Source organism: Capricornis sumatraensis, chromosome 3, assembly GCF_032405125.1.
Source record: "Capricornis sumatraensis isolate serow.1 chromosome 3, serow.2, whole genome shotgun sequence".
Taxonomy (NCBI): Eukaryota; Metazoa; Chordata; class Mammalia; order Artiodactyla; family Bovidae; genus Capricornis; species Capricornis sumatraensis.
In genome coordinates this window covers 6070515-6091668 of record NC_091071.1, presented here as the reverse complement: position 1 = coordinate 6091668, position 21154 = coordinate 6070515, and the positions used below count along the sequence as shown (strand labels likewise).

At 52.0% G+C, this 21154-nt stretch overlaps 2 protein-coding genes and 1 pseudogene across 3 annotated transcripts; 2 read left to right on the top strand and 1 right to left on the bottom strand.

The window, feature by feature from the left end:
* The first annotated feature begins 321 nt into the window (after nt 1–321).
* SPACDR (sperm acrosome developmental regulator) lies at nt 322–3052 on the top strand. The gene is made up of 3 exons (XM_068967616.1): nt 322–375; nt 653–979; nt 2819–3052. Exons 1-3 carry the CDS (start codon nt 322–324, stop codon nt 3050–3052), a joined length of 615 nt encoding a protein of 204 aa, XP_068823717.1.
* A 6199-nt stretch (nt 3053–9251) lies between these two features.
* Nucleotides 9252–9939, bottom strand: LOC138077104 (GTP-binding nuclear protein Ran-like; annotated as a pseudogene).
* A 9405-nt stretch (nt 9940–19344) lies between these two features.
* PPP1R35 (protein phosphatase 1 regulatory subunit 35) lies at nt 19345–20458 on the top strand. 2 transcript variants are annotated; one of them, XM_068967866.1, is made up of 4 exons: nt 19345–19639; nt 19721–19973; nt 20054–20190; nt 20281–20458. In XM_068967866.1, exons 1-4 carry the CDS (start codon nt 19397–19399, stop codon nt 20452–20454), a joined length of 807 nt encoding a protein of 268 aa, XP_068823967.1. In that variant the 5' UTR covers nt 19345–19396; the 3' UTR covers nt 20455–20458. The 2 variants fall into 2 exon arrangements, with proteins under 2 accessions (XP_068823967.1, XP_068823968.1); XM_068967867.1 differs by lacking the exon at nt 20054–20190 and having other exon boundaries at nt 20281–20428.
* The last annotated feature ends 696 nt before the right edge of the window (nt 20459–21154 follow it).

Here is a 21154-nt window from a genome sequence, read left to right as displayed (position 1 = left end):
TCTGGGGGTCCTGGAAGGGCCTCGGGGGTTGGGGTCAGGGCCAGGAAGACTCTCACAATGGTCTAGAACTCTCTCTCCCTCTGGGTTCTCATCCACTTTTGACTCCTCTCCCTGTCTCAGGGAGGGGAGGAAGGGCCTAGGATGACTCACTGTGGCGATCTTTCCTCCTGGATTCCCTATTTCTTTCTTCTCTGCTGTGCCTGAGGTTCCCCAGAGACCCCTTAGGTGGCGGCCGCTGGCCCGCAGCCTCTCCCCCTCCCCGTCCCCACTGAACTAAATGCTCATTCTGTCCCCTTCTTGGGGCTCGTGTAATCGGGAGAAATGGCGGTGGTTATTAAGTTCTTCCGATGGATTTGGCAAAAGATTAGCCGCTGGGTAAGTTTCAGAGCCCCTTTCTCCCAACATGCTGGGGTGGGGGATGCTGGTCAGTGACCTCCAGGTCACAGAAACCCCCCACTCCCTCACCTGGCCTCATGCCCTTCCTGGCCTCCGGTGGCCACACAAGCTGGGGAGGGAGGAGGTGAGGGGTGGGACAGCTGGGGAGGAGGCCGGGACACTCGCTGACCCTTCTCTGGGCCTTCCCTTCTCCTGACAGTTTTCTCCTGCTCTGCCGCCTCACTTCTGTCCCTCCTCTCCCTGTCTCGGTTCGTAGGTTTTCTTCTGGAAACACAAAACTAAGTCAGTCATCACGGATCATACTGACTCCAAGAAAAATGAGTTGAAGGCGGAGAAGGCTTTCAAGGTGTCTGAGACTTTCAAGTTGGTTGAGCCCCCCAAGGAGGCTAAGGTCTCCAAGATGGATGTGTCCCCAAAGGTGGTCGACCCCTGCCTGTTAGCCAAGACCACCACGGATGGGGCTGCGGTGGAGGCGGGTCGCCGTCGGAGATCACTGTTGCAGCTGCCCCAGGCGGCCGTCAAGTCCGTCTCCATGCTCATGGCCTCCGCCCTGCAGTCTGGCTGGCAGATGTGCAGCTGGAAGGTCAGCACTATGTCCCCTTTGTCCCCAGCAGCCCCTCCCTCCCCTCCTGGATCCCCCTTGCTCATTCATGCCGGTGGGAATGTAGAACGGTGTGGCCACTCCGGAAAAACACTTTGGTCACTTATCAGACTAAACATGCAGTTATCGTATGGCCTGGTGATTGTACTCTTGGGCATTTATCCCAGATAAACAAAAATTTATGTTCACACAAAAATCTGTACATGATGTTCATAGCAGCTTGATTCATAATAGCCCCAAACAACCCACATGTCCTTCAAAGAATAAGTGGTTAAACTTCGCTATATCCATACTCCGGAATGCTGCTCAGCCATGGAAAGGAACAATATTGATACATACAACAACTTGGATGGCTCTCAAGGTGAAAACAACAAATCCCAAAAGCTTGTATATATATCATATGACTCCACTTACATTATATACCATTCCCGAAATAACAGAATTAGACAAATGGTGAACCGATTAGTGGTTTAGTGGTTTCCAGGGGCTGTGCTACAGAGAGTTGGGGGAGGTGGACTGGTTATAAAAGGGCAAATGAGGAATCCTTGTGTGGATGGAAATCTCCTGTATCTTCACTATGGTCGTTGGATACATGAACCTGCACATAGGATATAAAATTGGGTAGAATCCAACACACAACAACACACAAATGAGGGCCAGTAGAACTGGGGAAATAAGGGGAAAATGCAGATCAGTGGGTTGCATTGATGTCAATATCCTGTGAACTAGAGATCTGAAAGATTTTACTATTGAGGGAAAATAAAGGGAACAAAATATTTACAAATAAAATCCTTACACAATATTTTACTATTGTAAACAGAATAAGGAATTCATTTCTCACAAGTGCGTGGGAGTCTACAGTTACCTCAAAGTCAAAATTTTAGTTTTAAAAGGGAAATGTTGAGCTCACTATCAAGTCAATTTATTTTGGTTTTGAATAACGTATTACTACATTAATAATAATTTTTAAAAGTTCACCTTGGGAATTCACTGGCAGCCCAGTGGTTAGGACTTGGAGCTCTCACTGCTGAAAACTGGGTTCAGTCCCTGATCAGGGAACTAAGATCCCACAGGCTGCTCAGCACAGTCAAAAAATAAAATAAAAGTTCACCTGGCACCCTGTGGAGGGAGGTCAGAAGGGGCCAGGAGCAGAGAGGCAGGAAAACCCACTGGAGGTGCCTGCAGTTCAGGTCAGCAGGGAAGAATGTTCTGGACAGGGAGGGAGGCATCAGATAGAACAAATTAATGGGTTGGAGGGATATTTAAGAGGTAGAATTGTTGTGCCAGGTGCTTGATTGGGTGGTGGTGAGGGGAGAGGGACAGACAGAGGTCAAAGCAGTCTGGAGCCGTTCACTGGGAGCAGAGCTGACTTAGGGAAGGAAGTGGTGAGTTTAGGGCGTTGGGACAGGATAAGTTGAGATGTCAAAGCACCTCTTCAGGGAGATGTCTAGGAGGCAGTGGGAAATACAGGCCTGAGGTCAGGCGAGAGCTTTGGGTTGGAGATTGTCCTTCACTTCTCCATCGAACTCTAGTGGGGACTCAAAGGTAGGTCAGACATGGCCCCTGGCTTCCAAGAATTTGCATGCTGGTATTGAAAACAGATGAGTCCACAGAACAAATTGTGTATAAAACGTGGTGTAACGGGGCAAACCCGAGAGTAGAGACAGCCCCAGAAGGCTTCCTGGAGGAGGCAGTACCCAAGCTGTCACCCGACAGAAGAGGCGGTATTAAACAAGCCTTGCTGTTTATCTGCAGGTGTTTTCACCAGCAGGTTCTCCCTAGATCACGCTATTCACCTGTGCTCATCTGCTCTCTTCACAGTCATCTGTGAGTTCTACCTCAGTTGCCTCCCAGATGAAGACCGGGTCCCCCATGGAGTCACAAGAGGCTGCGATGTTGAGGGAAGTGTACCTGGTGCTTTGGGCTGTCCGGAAACAGCTGCGGCACCTGGCCCGCCGGCAGGAGAGACGGCGCCAGCGGCACCTCCGGGCCCACATGGGCCCCCAGCCTGACCCAGTTCAGGGTCTGAAACAGGATGCCCGGAGTCCCCTCTAGGGGGGAAGCCCACATCCTCAGAAAGCCCCCACCTCACTCTTAGGTAAGGTTGATGGGAGAGGTTAGAGCAGCAGGCCAGGAGTTGTGGGTGAGAAGTTGTCACACCGTCACCTCTCATCGAGACCTGGAGGCCTGGCCCGGGGCGGGGTGGGGGGGGCGGTCCCACATACACTCCCCTTCATTCCTTTTATTCAATTTGTAAAAAGAATTATCAAAATGTTGGGAAATAATATCAGATATTTCCGAGTAGATGTAGAGTGTTTGTGGATGGCCAGAGGCCACGAGGGGAACCTGGGTGGGATACGGGAGGGCGGCCTGAGGCTCCAGCCTGGACACGTGTGGGAGTAATCTCTGGACCTGCTGCGAGGGGTGGTGTGTGGCGGTGGAGGGGCGTCTGGCCCCGGGTCCACAGGCTTCTCAAGGCTGGAGGCCTTTGGGGACTCTGCCCCACCTGTCACGGTACCAGGTATCGGCACCGGTTCATTGAAGACACTCTCCCTGGAAATCCTGCAAGACTGACTGTTGCAGATGCCTCGGGGCTCGTCCAAGGCCCCTCGCGGAATCTCCGCCTCTGCAGCCAGCCCACTGCTCTGCCTCTCCGGCCCTCCTGGGCCGGGCCACAGCGAGGGTCAGGGTCCTGCACTTGACAGCCGCGGACACGCGTCAAGGCCGGCGGCCACCCCGCCACCCGCTCCTGCCAAGAGCTGCCGAAAACTACATCTCCCAGGGTTCCCGGGGGCGAGGTGGGGCCGCCGCGGGGAGAGGGCCCGGGCCCGGGCCCGTGGGGTCGCGGGCAGAGGGCTAAGCTGGATGTCCACCTGCGCCTCGGGACCAGCAGCGGGAGGAGTCCGCGGCGATGTGACACGAGGTTGAGGCGCGGGAGGCCACGCGAGCTAGGGGAGGCCGTGGAGGCTCAAGTCCCTTCTCCCTCCTTAGCTTGCCCTCTTGCCCGGCCACGCGAGGGCGCAGAGGTGGCTCCCCAAGTTAAAGCAGCGTATTTTGCAAGGCGACAAAATTCAGGAATGCTTTCTTGGTGGCTCAGACGGTAAAGAATTCGCCTGCAATGCGGGAGACCCAGGTTCGATCCCTGGGTTGGGAAGATTCCCCTGGAGGAGGGCATGGCAACCCACTCCAGTACTCTTGCCTGGAGAATCCCCATGGACAGAGGAGCCTGGTGGGCTGGGGTCGCAGAGATTCGGACGCGACCGAGCCATTAAGCACAGAGTCCCCAGGCCTTGGAGATCAGGGAAGGAGCAAGGGTTGGCGACCGCGACCGAGCCTAGGGGGCCGCAGAGGCCCGAGGAGCGGGGGAGGGACGGCTGTGAGGCGGGTCTCGCTCAGCCAGAGGTTAGCTGCGAGTAGGAGGCGATGGGCGTGAGCAGAGCTGGGAGCCGGAGAGTTGTCCCAGGAACGGTCTTCGGGAAGAACCGAATTCACTAAAAACGGCAGCAAACTCCTCCTGCCCGCTCCCATCCCCGGCAGCTCTGGCAAAGTTGGGCCCCTTGGCAGGGGACTCGGTGGCCTTTCCCAAAAGTCGGGAGCAACCCCGGGCTGCTCTGCCCTGTGTCCTACAGCGCTGCTACCCTGAGCCTGTTAGCTGTGCACCACACCCTAACGTTTACAGCCCTGGTGATGCCACCCACCCCTTATTAAACACCCACTGTGACTATTTTTATGTCTTGTTCTAAGTAATTCTCACAAATGGCTGTTATGATGACATATTATCACTTCTAAGTTTTAGAGAGGGAAACTGAGGGACCGGTCGTGTTTAAGGTCGTGTCACTGTCATTCATTGAACGAATGAGTCTAGCTCACAGAGGACATGTTACATGCAAGTTACACACAGGTACTTGTTACATAGCAGGTGTTCCATGTGTGAATGCCGTGACTTCTCCAGGAATGAGTCCTAAGTTTAGCCTGAAGCCAGGCAGGGACTCAAAACACTAATACAGAGTGGCTCAGTTCTGGGGCTCTCATCACATCTCCATCACGTGCCAGGAACTGTTCTGGGGTGGAGCAAGCCGTGGTGGGTCTGGGTCCCAGGAAGCCTGGAGGTTTAATGGGTCCCAGGGCTCTGGAGTAGTTCCTCACTGTCTAAGGTCCAAAATCTGCCCTCCCACCCCATCCCCCCACCACCAAATCCTAGAAATGAGCTCCTCCTCCTGTTGGGGATCTAAGGTTTCAGGGATGGGAGGGGAGGATGAAGGACAGTTGCCCCTGAGGATCACTGGTAAATAACCTTGCAAGTACCTACAGGCCCGGGAGCCAACGGGCTTGTGGCTGTCGGAAGGAATGCTGCTCCCATTCTTCTGTCTTTAGAATGTGAGGGGAGGGAAGGAAGAAGGTGAGTTCAGCCAGCAGCCAAGGGAGGGGCTGGCACCTCCCACCGTCTCTCCCTCTCCAGACTTGATGGAGTCCTGTCTGGGCTTGGCCAAGCGGAGAAAGGAGACTTATGGGAGAGAAGGGGGTGGGATGGAGGGGGAAAGTCCATGGAACTGACTTTTCCTCGATGTCTCAGTGCACCCAGGCGGCCTCCTTCCTCCCCACGCCAAGTAATCCAGTCCAGAACCATGGAGAAGGCCTATGTTGGGATGTGAGGAAGAAGTCCTCAACTCCAGGGAAGGCATACAGGATCTCCTGGGGTAGAGATTTGTGTTGGGGGGTGGGGGGGGGGGTGGGATTCTTACCCACTCAGCCCTTTCCTGTAGAGAACAGTGGGTAGCAGTGTGACCCCTGGAGAAATCTATCTCTTGGTGAGAGTCTTGAGCAAAAATCTCACCTTGGTCAAAGAAAAGAAAGAAAGAAGAAAAAGAGACTTCCCTGTAGTCCAGTGGTTAAGACTCTGAGGTTCTGTTGCAAGGGGTGTGGGTTCAGTCCCTGGTCAGGGAGCGAAGATCCTGCATGCTGTGTGGCATGGCCAAAAAAAGAAAAATCCCACCTTGGACACCTTGCCTTCTTGTCCCCATCAGACCCCAGGCATTTCACCTTCCCCTAGGCTGCTAGACTCCATGAGGCAGAAGTGGTAGGGCTATGGATGGCCCCAGTGGGGACCAAGGGTCTTTATTTTGAAAACCCTATGAGATTGATTCGATGGCATCATTGACTCAATGGACATGAGTTTGAGCAAATTCCAGGAGACACTGAAGGGCAGGGTAGCCTGGCGTGCTGCAGTCCATGGGGTCACAAAGAGTCAGCCGTGACTGAGTGACTGAACTACAACCCATCCTATTAGAGAGGGGGCGCCCTGGAAGTCTGGGGAGCAAGGGAGAGTGCTGGTCCCAGATGCTCCGGCTCTGTTCCCACTTCTGCCCCATCTCCCCTCCTCCCTTCATCCTCAGACTTCCTGAAAATGTTGGATCTTTTGTTCCCTGGGATCCCCCTATAATCTACTCGTTACACAGCAAAACATGTCACTCCCGTGCGTAAATTCTCCAATGGCTTCCCATCACCCTTGGGAAGAAGCCCAAACTGTCCCCTTTGTTTACATTGCCCTTCTCTTAGATCCTGGCTTGGTGGGCTCCTTACACCAAGCCAGGATCTGAGAGAAGGGCATTGTAAACACTCAGTACAAATGTGGCTACAACTTCGTGGACTCTTTCTCTGACCACACCCGATCTAGAAATCAGGAGAGAGCCACTGTCAAGGTCGTCCTCTCTCACCATGATTTATTTTTTCACAGTACTTATCAGTATCTGAAATTATTGTATTGCTTTGTTTCCCCATGTACTAGGGTGGCAGCAGTGGGATGCAGTAGTTCAGAGCGTGGGAAGTGGTTTACACGAACACTTCCTGGATGTGCAACCTTGATTAACTTCTCTGAGCCTCGCTTTCCTCATTTGTGAAGTGGGCATGGCAGTGGTGCTGGTGTCACAGGTCTGTCACGAGGGTCAGGGAGATGACTGGCACACCATAAGGGCTCAATAAATGTTACCTGCTATTATGATGCTATTGGCTACGATCTACAGTTTATGATTACTATCTCCGTGGCCTAAAACAGGGCTGGGTGAACCAGAAAGTAAACCTTCACCTAGAGTGAGGGAAGCACTTTCCAAACAGCCCTCTGGTGGAAGGAACACCACTTTTGGAAGTGACAAAGAATGCCCTGGGCAGTGAGTAGCAAGAAGAGCACTTGAGCGAGAGTCAAGAGACACTGGTCCTTGGACCTCCCTGAGGGTCCAGCAGTTAAGACATCATACTCAACGCAGGGGGCCCAGTTCTATTCCTGGTCAGGGAACTAGATCCTGCATGCCCCAGCTAAGAGCCCCCATGCCCCAGTGAAGAACCTGCCTTCCGCAGCTAAGACCTTTGTTGTTCAGTTGCTCAGCTGTGTCTGACTCTTTGGGACCCCATGGACTGCAGCATGCCAGGCTTCCCTGTGCTTCACTATCTCCCAGAGTTTGCTCAAACTCATGTCCATTGAGTTGATGATGCTATCCAACCATCTCATCCCCTGTTGCCCCATTCTCCTCCTGCCCTAAGACCTGGTGCAGCCAAATAAATTAATTTAGAAAAAAAGAGAGAGACCTTGGTCCTGGTCTCAGTATTACTGCCACTTTGCTACAAGACTCTATTGAGTCCCTCTGCTTCCTTGGGCCTCAGGCTCTTGAAATAGAATGATGGGTTGAATTGACTCATTGCTCAGCTCCCTGCCAGCTTCCAGGGGGTCCAGTCAAGTCCTGTGCTGCCTTTATCCACTGCAGACTCTTCAGAGTTGGCGACATGTGGTGCCTTCAACTCCCTCAGCTCTGCTTCCTAACAGTTCAAAGTTCAACGGGGAGAGTTGACTTGGGTAAAAGATTCTCGGTTTAAGCCTTTGAACCCAGAGACAGAGCCTCAGCCCTGGACCTCAGATCTTCTTTCTACCCCTGTCCTTCCCTTCCCTTCAGCCTCGTTCATCTATGTATTTGAGCCCCAAGGCAGGGAGGAGAGCCAGCCCTGCCTGAGCCACACCATGGGCTGGGAACAGGCATGAAGGCCTTGGCCTGAGACGGGCAGGCAGGGTGTGTGTGCAGCTGTTTAAGTGCACACGAGCATGTGCCAGTGCATACTGCGAGTCTCCGTAGTTATATTTTAACTTGTTCTTGTTTTCCTCTCATGAGCGGCAGGACTTCGATTCTCTAGAGGAGAAGGTCCTAGGATGGCAGGGCTGGCATTCTCTCCCCGCGGGAAGAAGTCACCTGTCAAATGAGGTGTTAGTCTCTAGGACTGTTGTGGGGCTAGCTTCCTTGGTCTGCCTGCCCCCCGCCCCCCAACTATGCCCGTGATCCACCAGGACTTGGGGTGGAGGGGGATGGGAGGGGTCACCTCTGGGACCCAGAGGGCTGGAGCTTTTGCACGGGGCCAGGAGGGCGGCAGGCCTGGGAGCAGGTGTTTCTGGTGATGGCTTCATGCTGAGCCAATTTGCCAGCGCTGTCCACTCCTTCCTGGAGCTGCCTTTCTGCTTACTGGGTCAGTCCGGGGGACTGGGTAGGCGGCTGGGAAGATCTCCAAGTGGGGGGCTCTCCCTTCCTGTCTCCATCTTCTTTGTTTCGGAAGCTGAGCCCCCCCACCCCACACCTGTCTCACCTGGGATGCTGTGTCTGTCTCCCCGTTAAAGCTCAGGGTTGGCCTTCTGCCCGTCTCCCTTTCCCTCAGTGCCTCCTGGAACAGGTGGCTGTAAAGGGGAAGGTTTTGGAAGGCGGGGCTTGGTCTTGAGGGAGGAGTCTGTGCCTTGTGTAATGAGATGTGGCCTGAGCTGGGCAAGGTTGGTTCCCTGGGTGCAGGGAGGTCTGCACCTCTCTTCTCTGATTTTTCTCCTCTAAGTTGAAGACCCATTCACTTTTCCTTTACTGTTGTTTTTTTTTTTTTAGATATTTGAAATACAACTTTATTATGATTCTAAATGAAAAGGAAGGGAATGACAGTAACAAACAAGATTCCACTCTCAATATTGTCATGTGACTATAGCAGTCTTATATTTGAAACTCAAGGAGGAAACAACTGTGTTCCAAAACACCTAAATATGCAGGTCCAAAAAATGAAGATTTTTTTTTTAAACTGCCACATTCACTCCAAAGCCCATCCATCTCCTTCAGCATCCAAAGATTAAGCACATGTTCTGCTTAGCTATATAATAAAGTGGCAAACAGGCTGCACCACTGACATCACAGGACAGTTGCCTATAAAACTAGACTTCTGACGCTTCTTCAGCTTCACTTTCTCACAGGTCATCATCTTCATCCGGGAGAGTAGTTGTCTGAGCAACCTCTAAATCGTGCTTGTACTGTGCTGCCAAGGCTGGGTCCATGACCACCTCTGGCGGGGCAAAAGCAGGCGTGGCGGCAGACTCCAAGTTAGGGTCTCCAATCAGTTTTCCAGCAAGCTAGAGGAAGGGCTTTTCAAAGTTGTAGTTACTTTTGGCAGAAATGTCATAGTACTGAAAATTCTTCTTTCGGTGGAAGACGTTTGACTTTGCCTTAAACTTTCTGTCCTTAATATCCACTTTGTTGCCACACAACACAACTGGGATGTTCTCACACACTCGTACCAGATCTCTATCCCAGTTAGGCACATTCTTGTAAGTAACTCTTGATGTTACGTCAAACATCATAATGGCACACTGAGCTTGTATATAATAACCATCTCTCAGTCCACCAAATTTCTCCTGACCAGCTGTATCCCACACATTGAACTTAATAGGTCCTCTGTTGGTAGGGAACACAAGAGGATGGACCTCAACACCCAAGGTAGCTACATACTTCTTCTCAAATTCACCAGTCAGATGACGCTTCACGAATATAGTTTTTCCAGTACCACCATCACCAACCAAACCAAGTTTGAACTGAACTTGGGGTTCTCCTTGGGCAGCCACCGCGATGTTACTTCCAGAAGCGTCTCCGCGCCCGTCTGACTGACTCCTTGACTGTTCATATGCACTGACAATTCTACCACTGGGTTGTGGATCTTTGCTAGAGACCTGCAGAGTTTGAGTTTGTATTCTGGAACCAGAGTGCTGGGTTTTGAATTCTGGCTCTGTGCTTACTAGTTCTATGGCCTTGGGCAAGCTGCTTAACCTGTCTGTGCCTTGGTTGCCTCACCTATAAAACTAAGATGATATGGGAAGAATTTTTTTTTTTAGAACGAGAATTTTAAAAATATTTATTTCTTTATTTGGCTGTGCTGAGTCTTAGTTGCAGCATGTGGGATCTTTTAGTTTTCTTCTGATCTGTATGCCTTTTATTTCCTTATCTTGCCATTTTATGCTAAGACTTTCAGTATAACATTGAATCAGGGTGGTGAGAACAGACATCTTGCCTTTTCCTTTCATAGGGGCCAGGTGCTCAATTTTTCATCATTAAATGTTCAGTTCAGTTCAGTCGCTGTCGTGTCTGACCCTTTGCAACCCCCTGAATTGCAGCACGCCAGGCCTCCCTGTCCATCACCAACTCCCGGAGTTCACCCAAACTCACGTCCATCGAGTTCATGATGCCTTCCAGCCATCTCATCCTCTGTCATCCCCTTCTCCTCCTGCCCCCAATCCCTCCCAGCATCAGAGTCTTTTCCAATGAGTCAACTCTTCGCATCAGGTGGCCAAAGTATTGGAGTTTCAGCTTTAGCATCAGTCCTTCCAAACAAATCCCAGGGTTGATCTCCTTCAGAATGGACTGGTTGGATCTCCTTGCAGTCCAAGGGACTCTCAAGAGTCTTCTCCAATACCACAGTTCAAAAGCATCAATTCTTCAGCGCTCAGCTTTCTTCACAGTCCAACTCTCACATCCATACATGACTACTGGAAAAACCATAGCCTTGACTAGACAGACCTTTGTTGGCAAAATAATGTCTCTGCTTTTTAATATGCTGTCTAGGTTGTTTATAACTTTCCTTCCAAGCAGTAAGTGTCTTAATTTCATGGCTGCAATCACCATCTGCAGTTAGCTATAGCTTTTTTGCAGATGCCTTTGATCAGCTTGAAGGAGTTGATTTTCACTCCTAGGTGGCTGGAAGTTTTGTCATGGTAGATGTTTTGTCAAGGTTTTTCTGCATCTATTTATATCATTAAGTGATTTTCTTTCTTCAGTCTTTTAGTGTGGCAAATTAATTGATTTTTGAACCACTCGTGCTTTCACAGAATAAACCCCACTTGATTGAGGGGTATTATGATTATTGCTGGATTTGACTTGCTAATATTTTGTTGAGGATTTTTTAAATAAGTAATGGTCTGGTCCTAATTCTTTTTTAATAATTTTATTTGTTTACTTTATTTTTGGCTGTGATGGGTCTTTGTTGCTGAGGGAACTTTTCTCTAGTTGCGCACAGCAGGGGCTACTCTCTAGCTGTGGAGGGCTGGCTTCTCATTGTGGTGGCTTTTCTTGTTGCAGAGCAGGGGCTCTAGGGTATGCGGGCTTCAGTAGTTGGGGTGTGCGTGCCTGCTAAAGTCGGTTCAGTTGTGTCTGACTCTGTGTGAGCCTATGGACTGCAACCTGCCAGACTCTTCTGTCCGTGGCATTCTCCAGGCAAGAATCCTGGACTGGGTTGCCATTCCCTTCTCCAGGAGATCTTTCTGACCCAGGGATTGAATCTGTGTCTCTTATGTCTTCTGCATGGGTTGATGGGTTCTTTACCGCTTAGCCACCAGGAAAGCCATAGTTAGACCACATGGGCTTATTAGTTGTGGCTTGCAGGCTCCAGAGCACAGGCTTGGGATCTTTTTTTTTTTTTTTTTTTTAGTTGCAGCATGCCAACTCTTAATTGTGGAAAGCAGGATCTAGCACCCTGACTAGGAATCAGACCTGGGCCCCCTGCCTTGGGAGTGCAGAGTCTTAGCCACTGGACCACCAGGGAAATCCCTAATGTGAGAATTTAATGAATTAATGCATCAAAAATAAAACAGAACAGTACTTGCTACATATTATATGTTGTATACATGTTTGGTTTTATTATTATTTATCTGGAGATTATGTGAGGGACATCAGCTCTTTATGATATGAATTGCAAATATTTTAACACAGTCGTCCATTTTTGTTTTTACTTTTCATTTTGAAATAATCTGGACTGATATGCAATCGTCAAAAATAATGGAACTCTCGTATACCCTTCATCCAGTTCCCCCCATTTGTAGCATCTTGCCCGACTATAGTACAATATCACCACCAGGAAACTGACATTAATGCAATCCACTGACTTTTTTTCAGGTCCCATCTTTTTAAGAATTTTTCACAGTTTGTTGTGATCCACACAGTCAAAGGCTTTAGTGTAGTCAACGAAATCAGAAGTATATGTTTTTCTGGAATTTCCTTGCTTTCTTTAGGATCTCTGTGATCTATGCCATCTCCTGCAATATATATACATATATATCTGTAATACTTTGTATGTAATATATATATGTGTGTAATACTTTGTTGGAGATGTCATTTGCAAATATAATCTCCCAGTCTGTAGCTGTCATTTCATGGGCAACACTTGTTATTTCTTGCTTTTTGATTATAGCCATTCCAACAGGGGTGAGGTTATTTATTTAACGATGCAGATATATATATTTTTTAAGTTTATGGGGTCAGATAGAGATTTTAGTGTAACTCAGAGCATATCATCACTCCATTTAAGATCTTCTCAAGGGATCCTGTAGCATTTAGAATGAAATCCAAACTTCAGTGTCTGGCCAAGGAGCCTACCCTCCTGCCTGGCCTCAACTCTCCAGGTGTCCCTTGCGGTCACTTCCGCTGTGCTTGGCTAGCCTCAGTTCATTTCCTCTTGCAAATGCTGACTGTTCTGCTTTGAAAGTGGTTCTGCCACATTCTTCACTGGCTTGCTCTCATTTCTCCTTCAGATTTACTGTCTGCCTCAGAGAGAGGTGCCTTCCCTGAATCCCCGCCCCCGTCCCCTGGGCTTTGTTCAGGGCCATGTCCCAGGGCTCATCTGGGTGCCCGGGGCAGCAGTGTTTGGGGGAGGGAAGGACGACTCAGGCGGGAAGGACATCCCCACTGCGTCCTACCCTGCCCACCCAGTGAGTTCAGACTCCCTCCCTCCCAGGTCCTGTCTCTGGCTCCCCAGCTGTACTCCCTTTCCAGGCTGTGCTCCCCTCCCCAAGGGAATGGTTACGACCCAGGAGCCAGTGAGGAGAAGCAGAAAGCTGGGGGCTGCGAGGAAGAGACAGAGGAGAATGTGCAGTGTCCTGAGCGAGCTGCTGACCCCCGCTCTCTGGCCCACTCCATAGAAGTGGAGGTTAGGGGGTGACAAGGGAGAAACCCAGGTCTGATGTAGACGGGAGTAGGAAGTCTGGAAGGGACTCCTCATCCCTAACAGCCCACCTAGATTTGTTATATTCTTCACCACCTGGCCCTTCACCTGAGGCCCCACTGAGATGTAGTGCTCACCTCTCTACCCCGTCAGCAGCTGTGACTTGACCTGTGTGTCCTTGCCAAGGACAGGCTTCCTCAGGGGCTTGCCCGGGCAAAATCTTCAGGCAGCACTGACCAGGTGCCCTGGCGCCTGTGTGGCACCACCTCTCCTTTCTCCTCTGTGGACCCAGTGGCCCTGCCTCTCTCCTGCCCTTCCTGCAGCACCCAAGTGTCCTTTCTTCTCCTCGTCCCTGAGGGTCATCCAGGAGACCCTGGAGCCAATCAGAGAGAAGTCAGGGGAACTTCCACTCCAAAGTGAGGGACAGTGAAGGAAGAAGGCGTCAGGTGAAAGTGGAAGTCGCTCAGTCATGTCTGACTCTTTTCGACCCCATGGACTATAGCCCGCCAGGCTCCTCTGTCCATGAATTTCTCAGGCAAGAATACTGGAATGGGTTGCCATTCCCTTCTCCAGGAAATTTTCCCAACTGAGGGATCAAACCCATGTCTCCTGCATTGCAGGCGAATTCTTTACCGTCTGAAGTCAGGACCACATGAGGCATGGGCTTCTCTAGTCTCTCTTTATGAACTCTCTGGGCAGAAAAGCTGGTACCCAGCAGAGTACTGGTCCCCAGAAAAGCCAGTACCCTGAACTCAGGCTTCAGAGTGCCTGGTTGAGGTTTAGAGACAGAACAAGCCCCTGGGAAAGGCTAACTAGCAGTGCACAGGAGGCTTGGCCAGCTGAGCCTTTGGATTCAGAAAGACCTGGTTCTGAACCTACCCTTCCTGTCTATGTGACCTTGAGCAACTGAGTTAACTTGTCTGAATCTCACTTTCTTTATCCTGAGAATATGGTAAACATTTATTTCACACAGCTGCATGAATGTGAAGTGCCTTCCACAAGAGCTTGGTACCCAGTGAATCAACAACAGGTGGAAACTCTTCTCCAGAATGTATCATTAAAGAAGTGGTACTCGAGTGTGGTCCTAGACCAGCAACCTCAGCATCCCCAGGGAAAGGTAGAAATGCAAACTCTCAGACCCCACACTTCAGACCTCTGGAAATCAAAAACCCTGAGGGTGGGGCTCAGCAACCTGTTTTAACAAGCCTGCTGAAGTTTGAGAACTCCTGCTATTTGAATACGAATGTCAACATTCAGATTCTGAAGCCTAGGAGACTTCAGAACCACCAGGAAGCTTGTTAAAAGTTCAGATTCCTGGCCTCAAAGCCAAGGGTTAAGGTGGGACCTGGGAATCTATATTTTAACCTGAGATGAGTTTGATGAAGGACCTTGCACCAGAGGCTGCCCTGGGGGAAGATCACGAAAAGCGTTTCGGGTCATAGCCGGCTCCAGCCTGCGGAGCTGAGGGCTCCCCACGGGTAGAGAAGGGGGATTTCTAGCTGGAGAAGAGAGGAATCTGGACTTTACCCTGAAGTCACTGTGAAATGGGGAGGAGGAGTGTCCAATGAGGGAAGGTCGTGCCCTACGTGGACACCTGCCCAACTCTGACGTCACCCTAAGAGAGGGCGACGCTCCGTCCGAAAGGGGCGTGGCTCTGGGAGGCGGGGTCTCTCGCACCTCCGCCCGGGGTCTGGTCGGACAGGCCTCCTCGTTCGGTGGGTGTGGGTGGGAAGAGGCCTGGCCAGAGGGAACCCAGCGCTGGGTGGGGGCCTTGCGGGGGTGCCCCCACCCAGCGAGGGGCGACAGAGGGGCGGCGGGGTATCCGCGGCACACTGGACGGCCGGCCACCCCGCGGTCCTGAGCTCCAGGAGGCGCTGCGGTGCGCTGACGCCGTTATCCCCGCGGCGCCGCCATCGCCCTCTGGTCGCGCCTTCCTGGGCCTGTGGATTAAGAGTTCCCTGCCTCCTGGCAGGGATGGCGGCGGGGGTGGGGTTGCGTGGCGGTGTCCGCGAACAGAAAGGCCTACCTTCGCGAACCCCTGAGCCTGGACCGAGGGCCTGTCTGCCCCCCAAGCCCAACCGCCAGCCCCGACGGCATTAGCCGATGGAGGATTATAGAGGAGCCCCTACCCTGTACCCTTGAATACTCTGGCTCACCCATGGTGACACGGGCCACTGGCGACACAGGTTTTACAGGACAGTTAATTTCTAGTTAAAACAGCTCCTCAACAAGCTAGTGAAACCATGTCCGTGGATCCGGGAACAGTCGGCCTCTCTCTCCCTCTGTCAGCTCTCCGTGTCCGGTTACTATGGCCGGTTCACCACCATTGAGGCACTTGTCGAGCGAGCTTTGTGTTACTTTATTTAATCCTAAGGGAACGTCAACTCGCCCTAAGAGCATTCTCCCCATTTTCCAGATCAGTAAGTGATGGCTTAGAGGGGTTCAGTAGCTCCTGCAAGTTTCCAGTTAGTGACACTGGAGGGGAAGCAGCTCTGCCAGGCGGGTGCCCTTATCACAGGCCACTGCTTTCACCACCTCTCTGAGCTTCCTCCTCCACCCCTCACGGTCACCCCTTGCCACTGTGCAGGTTGTATGCTGCACAACTCCACAGTCCACCAATATATAGAACCTTCAGAGCAGTAAAGAGCTTTGAGGAAGGGGCACAATTTTCTCATTTGCACAAAGTAGGCTTTGGGGCTGGCCTGCTGTCCCTGCAGCCATCTCCCCACGTTTCTTCTTCCTCTCTCTGGCACAGAACTTGTTGCTGGCAGAGGATCTGACCTCTTCCACTCCTTAAGCTCTCACTGCACCCAATTTATGCTGCTAGGGCTTTCTTTCCTGCCAAGGAGCAGCTGATCTTCAACATCCAGCATCCCCCAGACCTGCCACTTCTGAGCTGTATCAGGACACCTGCTGCTTCCTGCTGTGTCTGGTAGACCTGGCTGTTGTGGGCATGCGCTCTCTACCCATTATCCTGAGCTGGTGCTGCTGGGAGTGAGGCTGGAGAGGGCTGGATGGGGAGGCCATCTTGGGGGAAGAGGGCAGATTCTGGAGTCCTGGGGAGAGTGGGAATCCTGGGTAAGAGAGAGGAAGGGGCTGGCTGCAAGAGATGCCAAGGAGAGGGGACTAGCCCCAGGGTGGTGGCAAAGGACTGAAATAAGGGGTGTGTGTATGATATTGGGGGATATTGTCTGAAACAGAAGCTGCTCAGAGATAAACTAGTATAGCCTTCACCATCCCCCCCTGCCCCCCATTTTACAGATGAGACTGAAGCCCAAAGAGGAGAAAGGGGGTGTTGCTGGGCTGGGGGGTGGTGGGATTCTCTGACCTCTGGCCCCAAGCCCAGTCCTTTATGGGATGTGAGTCCTTCCTCCTCCTCTCCCTGTCTCCCAGGAGCAGATTTTGGACCTGGGACTGCAGAGGTGGTCTGAGTGCTGTGGTCACAGCACACTGGTCACTGGCGTAAAAGGCCTTTTTCTTCACCAAGTTCACTTCCTGCTGGACTACCCAGTCCCTGCCTGCAGCCCCCTCTATGCCTTCAGCCAAGAACCAACCCAGCCTCAACCCTCTGTTGCCAAAGTAAACAGTGTTTCTTCAGTCTGGGGTGCCAGCAGGAAATGTACTGGGCATTGAGGGGTTTTCTCAGGTTGAAGGACTGGCATTGCAAGTGTGGGTGGGTGGGAGGGCATGGAATAACCTGTGGGGAGGGGGCTGGGTCCTGATTCCCAGGGCCCTCTAGCAGCTTAGGTTTTAGGAAACCTATGTGCTAAGGCCTCTGTTTCTTGAGTACCCTTCTGGGTTGCATGTCATGACACTTGTTGAGCATGATTGGTGACCAGCTAGGTGGTCATACTCAGAACCTTAAGATCTTGGGGGCCTCTGGGGGGGCATGGCTAGACACAGCCTTCCCTGTCGACCTCCGCACACAGCACGCCTCCGCAGGGCCGCCTCTCCATCTGTGCTGTCATGGTTCCTGCTTCCTTCTCCCCACAGAGGGACCCACAGTGATTATCCCTCTGTGATCCCAGCACCAGGCCTCCCTCCCCAGTGCCTCCAGCGCTCCTCCTCTCTCCCACCACCCAGGCTTTCTCCTCCTGCCTTGGCCCTGGTTTCCCTTGGCAATGCTCTGGGGCCTGGAGAAGCCCTCAAAGGAAGGATGGTCCTTCATGGCCAAATCTTTCCCACCATAGAGCCTCCAATCCTAGCCCCCTAGGAGTGGAGATGCTGTAAGGTGTGGATGAGATCCTGGGAGATTGTGGTCTGAGCCTGAGGTGCAGCCCAGAACTTTTCTTCAGCTGTATTAGTTTTCTGGGGCTGCAGTAACAAATTGCCACCAACTTGGTGACCTGCAACAACAGAAATTCATTCTGCCAGTGTTCTGAGCACATTTAAGGTAGGCTAGGCTAAGTATGATGGTCAGTAGGTTAGGTGTAATATATGCATTTTTGACATATGTATATCTCAAAATAACCCCCTCATAAGTGGAGGAAGATCTGCAGTAGGAGGAATGGGCATACTTTCTTATTCCCGACTTTAGCTGGAAATCCTCTAGTTTCCCCATTGAGATCCTTGAAAACGTTTGTAAAATATGGGTAACTAGCCATTCTATCTGATCTTCCACAGCATTTCTTGGGAAGATAATGAATAGGAAAACAAATTAAAAAATGGTACACAAACATTTCTGTTGACTGTTAACCCATTCTGGGAGAGCCTCAAAAGTCTTGAACGCAGACTACTTTTACCCAAGAAGAAACAGGCTCAGAGAACAGAGAGAGTCTACCTCAAGGAACATGAGGGAAGGAGGTGAGAACTCCCATCTTCTGCCCTGCAGTCCAGGAGTCCAGGGTAAATCCCCTGAGCCTTTTTTTTTTTTAATGGTACACAACATAGATCTTTATTTTTTATATAGATGAATATTTTTAAAATTATTTAATTGGAGGCTAATTACAATATTGTAGTGGTTTTCACCATACACTGACATGAATCCTGGGTGTACATGTGTTCCCCATCCTGAACCCCCCCTCCCACTTCCCTCCCCATCCCTCAGGGTCATCTCAGTGCACCAGCCCTAAGCGCCCTATCTCATGCATTGAACCTGGACTGACAATCTGTTTCACATATGGTAATATACATGTTTCAATGCTATTCTCTCAAATCGTCCCACCCTCGTCTTCTCCCACAGAGTCCAAAAGTTTATTCTTTATATCTGTGTCTCTTTCGCTGTCTTGCATATAGGATAATCGTTATCATCTTTCTAAATTCCATATATATGCATTAATATACTGTACTGGTGTTTTTCTTTCTGACTTACTTCGCTCTGTATAATAGGCTCCAGTTTCATCCACTTCATTAGAATTGATTCAAATGCATTCTTTTAAATAGCTGAGTAATATTCCATTGTGTGTATGTACCACAGCTTGCTTATCTATTTGTCCACCGATGGACATCTAGGTTGCTTCCATGTCCTGGCTATTGTAAACAGTGCTGCGATGAACATTGGGGTATACGTGTCTCTTTCAACTTATAGATGAATATTTTAGCGGACCTTCGAAGAGGAAAAAGTCACAAAGGGCCATTCACCCAGGCCACCACCTAGGAAGGACCCTGGCTGGAGTCAGCGAGCCACGCCCTCACTCACACTGGGTCTGGTCAGAGTAGGGAGGCGATGGAACACCCGGAGATGCCGTGGAGGCACGGAGTAGGGAGGTCCAGTGCAAGGGCGCTGGGCCGTTAATTACAGGTGTTCCACTTAGTGCCCTGGCAGGGAGGACTGACACAGTCCGGATTCCAGCAGAAGCCAGGTGGTGACGACTGGACAGGGCGAGTCGTCTGTAACTCGTTTCGAAATGGAAAGGGCCCTAATGAGGACCCGTAGGGCTTCCGCGGGTTTGCGCTCTAAATCCCTGGCCTGGGGGGCGGGGCGAGGTGGTGCAGGCGGTAGCCCGCAGGGAGGCGAGGGAGGAGGCAACGGAAATGACGCTTAGGCGCACCAATAGGGCGGGTCAGGAGTTGGTCTCCCCGCCCCCTTGGGTAGGGGCTGACGGTTTCCGGTAGCGGCGTCTGAGAGGGCGGGGGAGAAGAGGTGGCGGTTCCGTGACCCTTACCCCGCACCCCTACAGACGCCGGAAGATGATGGTCTACGACGAGTCACAGCTGGAGTCGGTGGGAGGGGGAGAGGCCGTGGCGGTCCCAGGGCCACCCCCAGAACCCCGCGCTCCCGAGCCCGGAGCCCCGGTGCCGGAGCCTGGCCTGGACCTGAGCCTGAGCCTGAGCCCGCGGTCCGAGAGTCCCGGACGCGGAAGGCCCAACTGCAGCCCAGGACGGCGGAAGGGGCGGGCGGACCGGCGGGGCGGGGCCCGCAAGGGGCGGCAGGTGAGCTCGGGGAAAACTTGGCCGCCAGCTCGCTGACGACCCCCCGGCTCACCCCGTCACCGCCCCGTTCTCTGCTCCCAGGTCCGCTTCCTCCTGGCGCCGCCTTCCCCGGTCCGGTCTGAGCCGCCGGCGGCCGCCGCCTCATCGAGCGAGAAGCCCGAGGCGCCGCAGGACTTGGGGGCGCCGGTGCAGCAGAGTAGCCTGGCCCTGAGCCTTGAGCTGCAGGCCGCAAGGGCCGCAGCCGGGGGCCAGTTCGATGCCGCGAAGGCCGTGGAAGAACAGCTGAGAAAATCGTTCCAGACCCGCTGCGGCCTGGAGGAGAGCGTGACCGAGGGTGAGGGGGGCAGGCGGCCGGCCGGGCGCGGGAGCGGGGGTGCGCGGCGCCGCTCACCTCCGCCCCTCCTGCGGTCTCAGGGCTGAACGTGCCGCGCTCCAGGCGGCTCTTCCGAGATCTGGTGAGTCTGCAGGTGCCGGAGGAACAGGTTCTGAACGCCGCGCTGAGGGAGAAACTGGCGCTCCTGCCGCCGCAGGCCCGAGCCCCACCTCCAAAGGTGAGGCACCTTGGCTGTCTCCCCTACCGCTCCCCCGCTCCCCGCCCCCAAATGCCAGGGATTCAGCTCCCCTTGTTTGTGCTCCAACAGGAGCCACCTGGCCCAGGGCCAGACATGACCATATTGTGTGATCCGGAAACATTATTTTATGAATCTCCACACCTGACCCTGGAAGGTCTGCCCCCACTCCGGCTTCAACTCCGGCCCCGCCCTTCAGAAGATACCTTCCTTATGCATCGGACACTGAGGCGATGGGAAGCGTAGACCTGGGGGCTCCCTGGATTGCTAGTTTGTATTTTTTGGTGTTGAAACTATTTTTCAGAATAAAGTGGTTTTGCTAATAAATGGGACTCTTTTTGGGAGCCTTAACATGCGGTCAAGACTCAGGTTGGAAGCGGTCAGAAAGTCGTTTCGGCCTCCTTTTAAAGAAACTTGGTAGTGATGAGAAGCAGAGCAGGCAGGTTCTTGCTAAGTCGTGTCCGACTCTGGTCCTAGAACTGCCTTCCTCTGGTTCCACTTCAACTCCGTGGTTAACTCTTCCAAAGTCAGCCTGTTCCCAAAGCTTCCACAAAACAAATTTTGTCAGTGGGTTTTTTTGGGGGAAGGTAGATAGGTTCTTCAAAATTCACATTATACTCCCTTTTCCTGGTTTAGGGTTCTCTCTACAGTTAAGTGTAAATGGCAACCCACTCCAGTCGCCTTGCCTGAAAAATCTCAAGCACAGAGGAGCCTGGTGGGCTACAGTCTGGAGGGTAGCAAAGAGTGGGACACAACCAAGCACACGTGTAGAGAGGGCTCACTGGCATTCAACAATCTTCCCAACCACTGAAAAAAGTGTTCTCTTCCGTAAGACTACAGTTTGGGCAGAGAGGAAGCACAGGTTCTACCAGAAGCCACCATCTATGTCCCCTCAAACTACAGTGTGCCAAACACAGGTGTGGGGGCCGCTGCCCTAAACATCAAG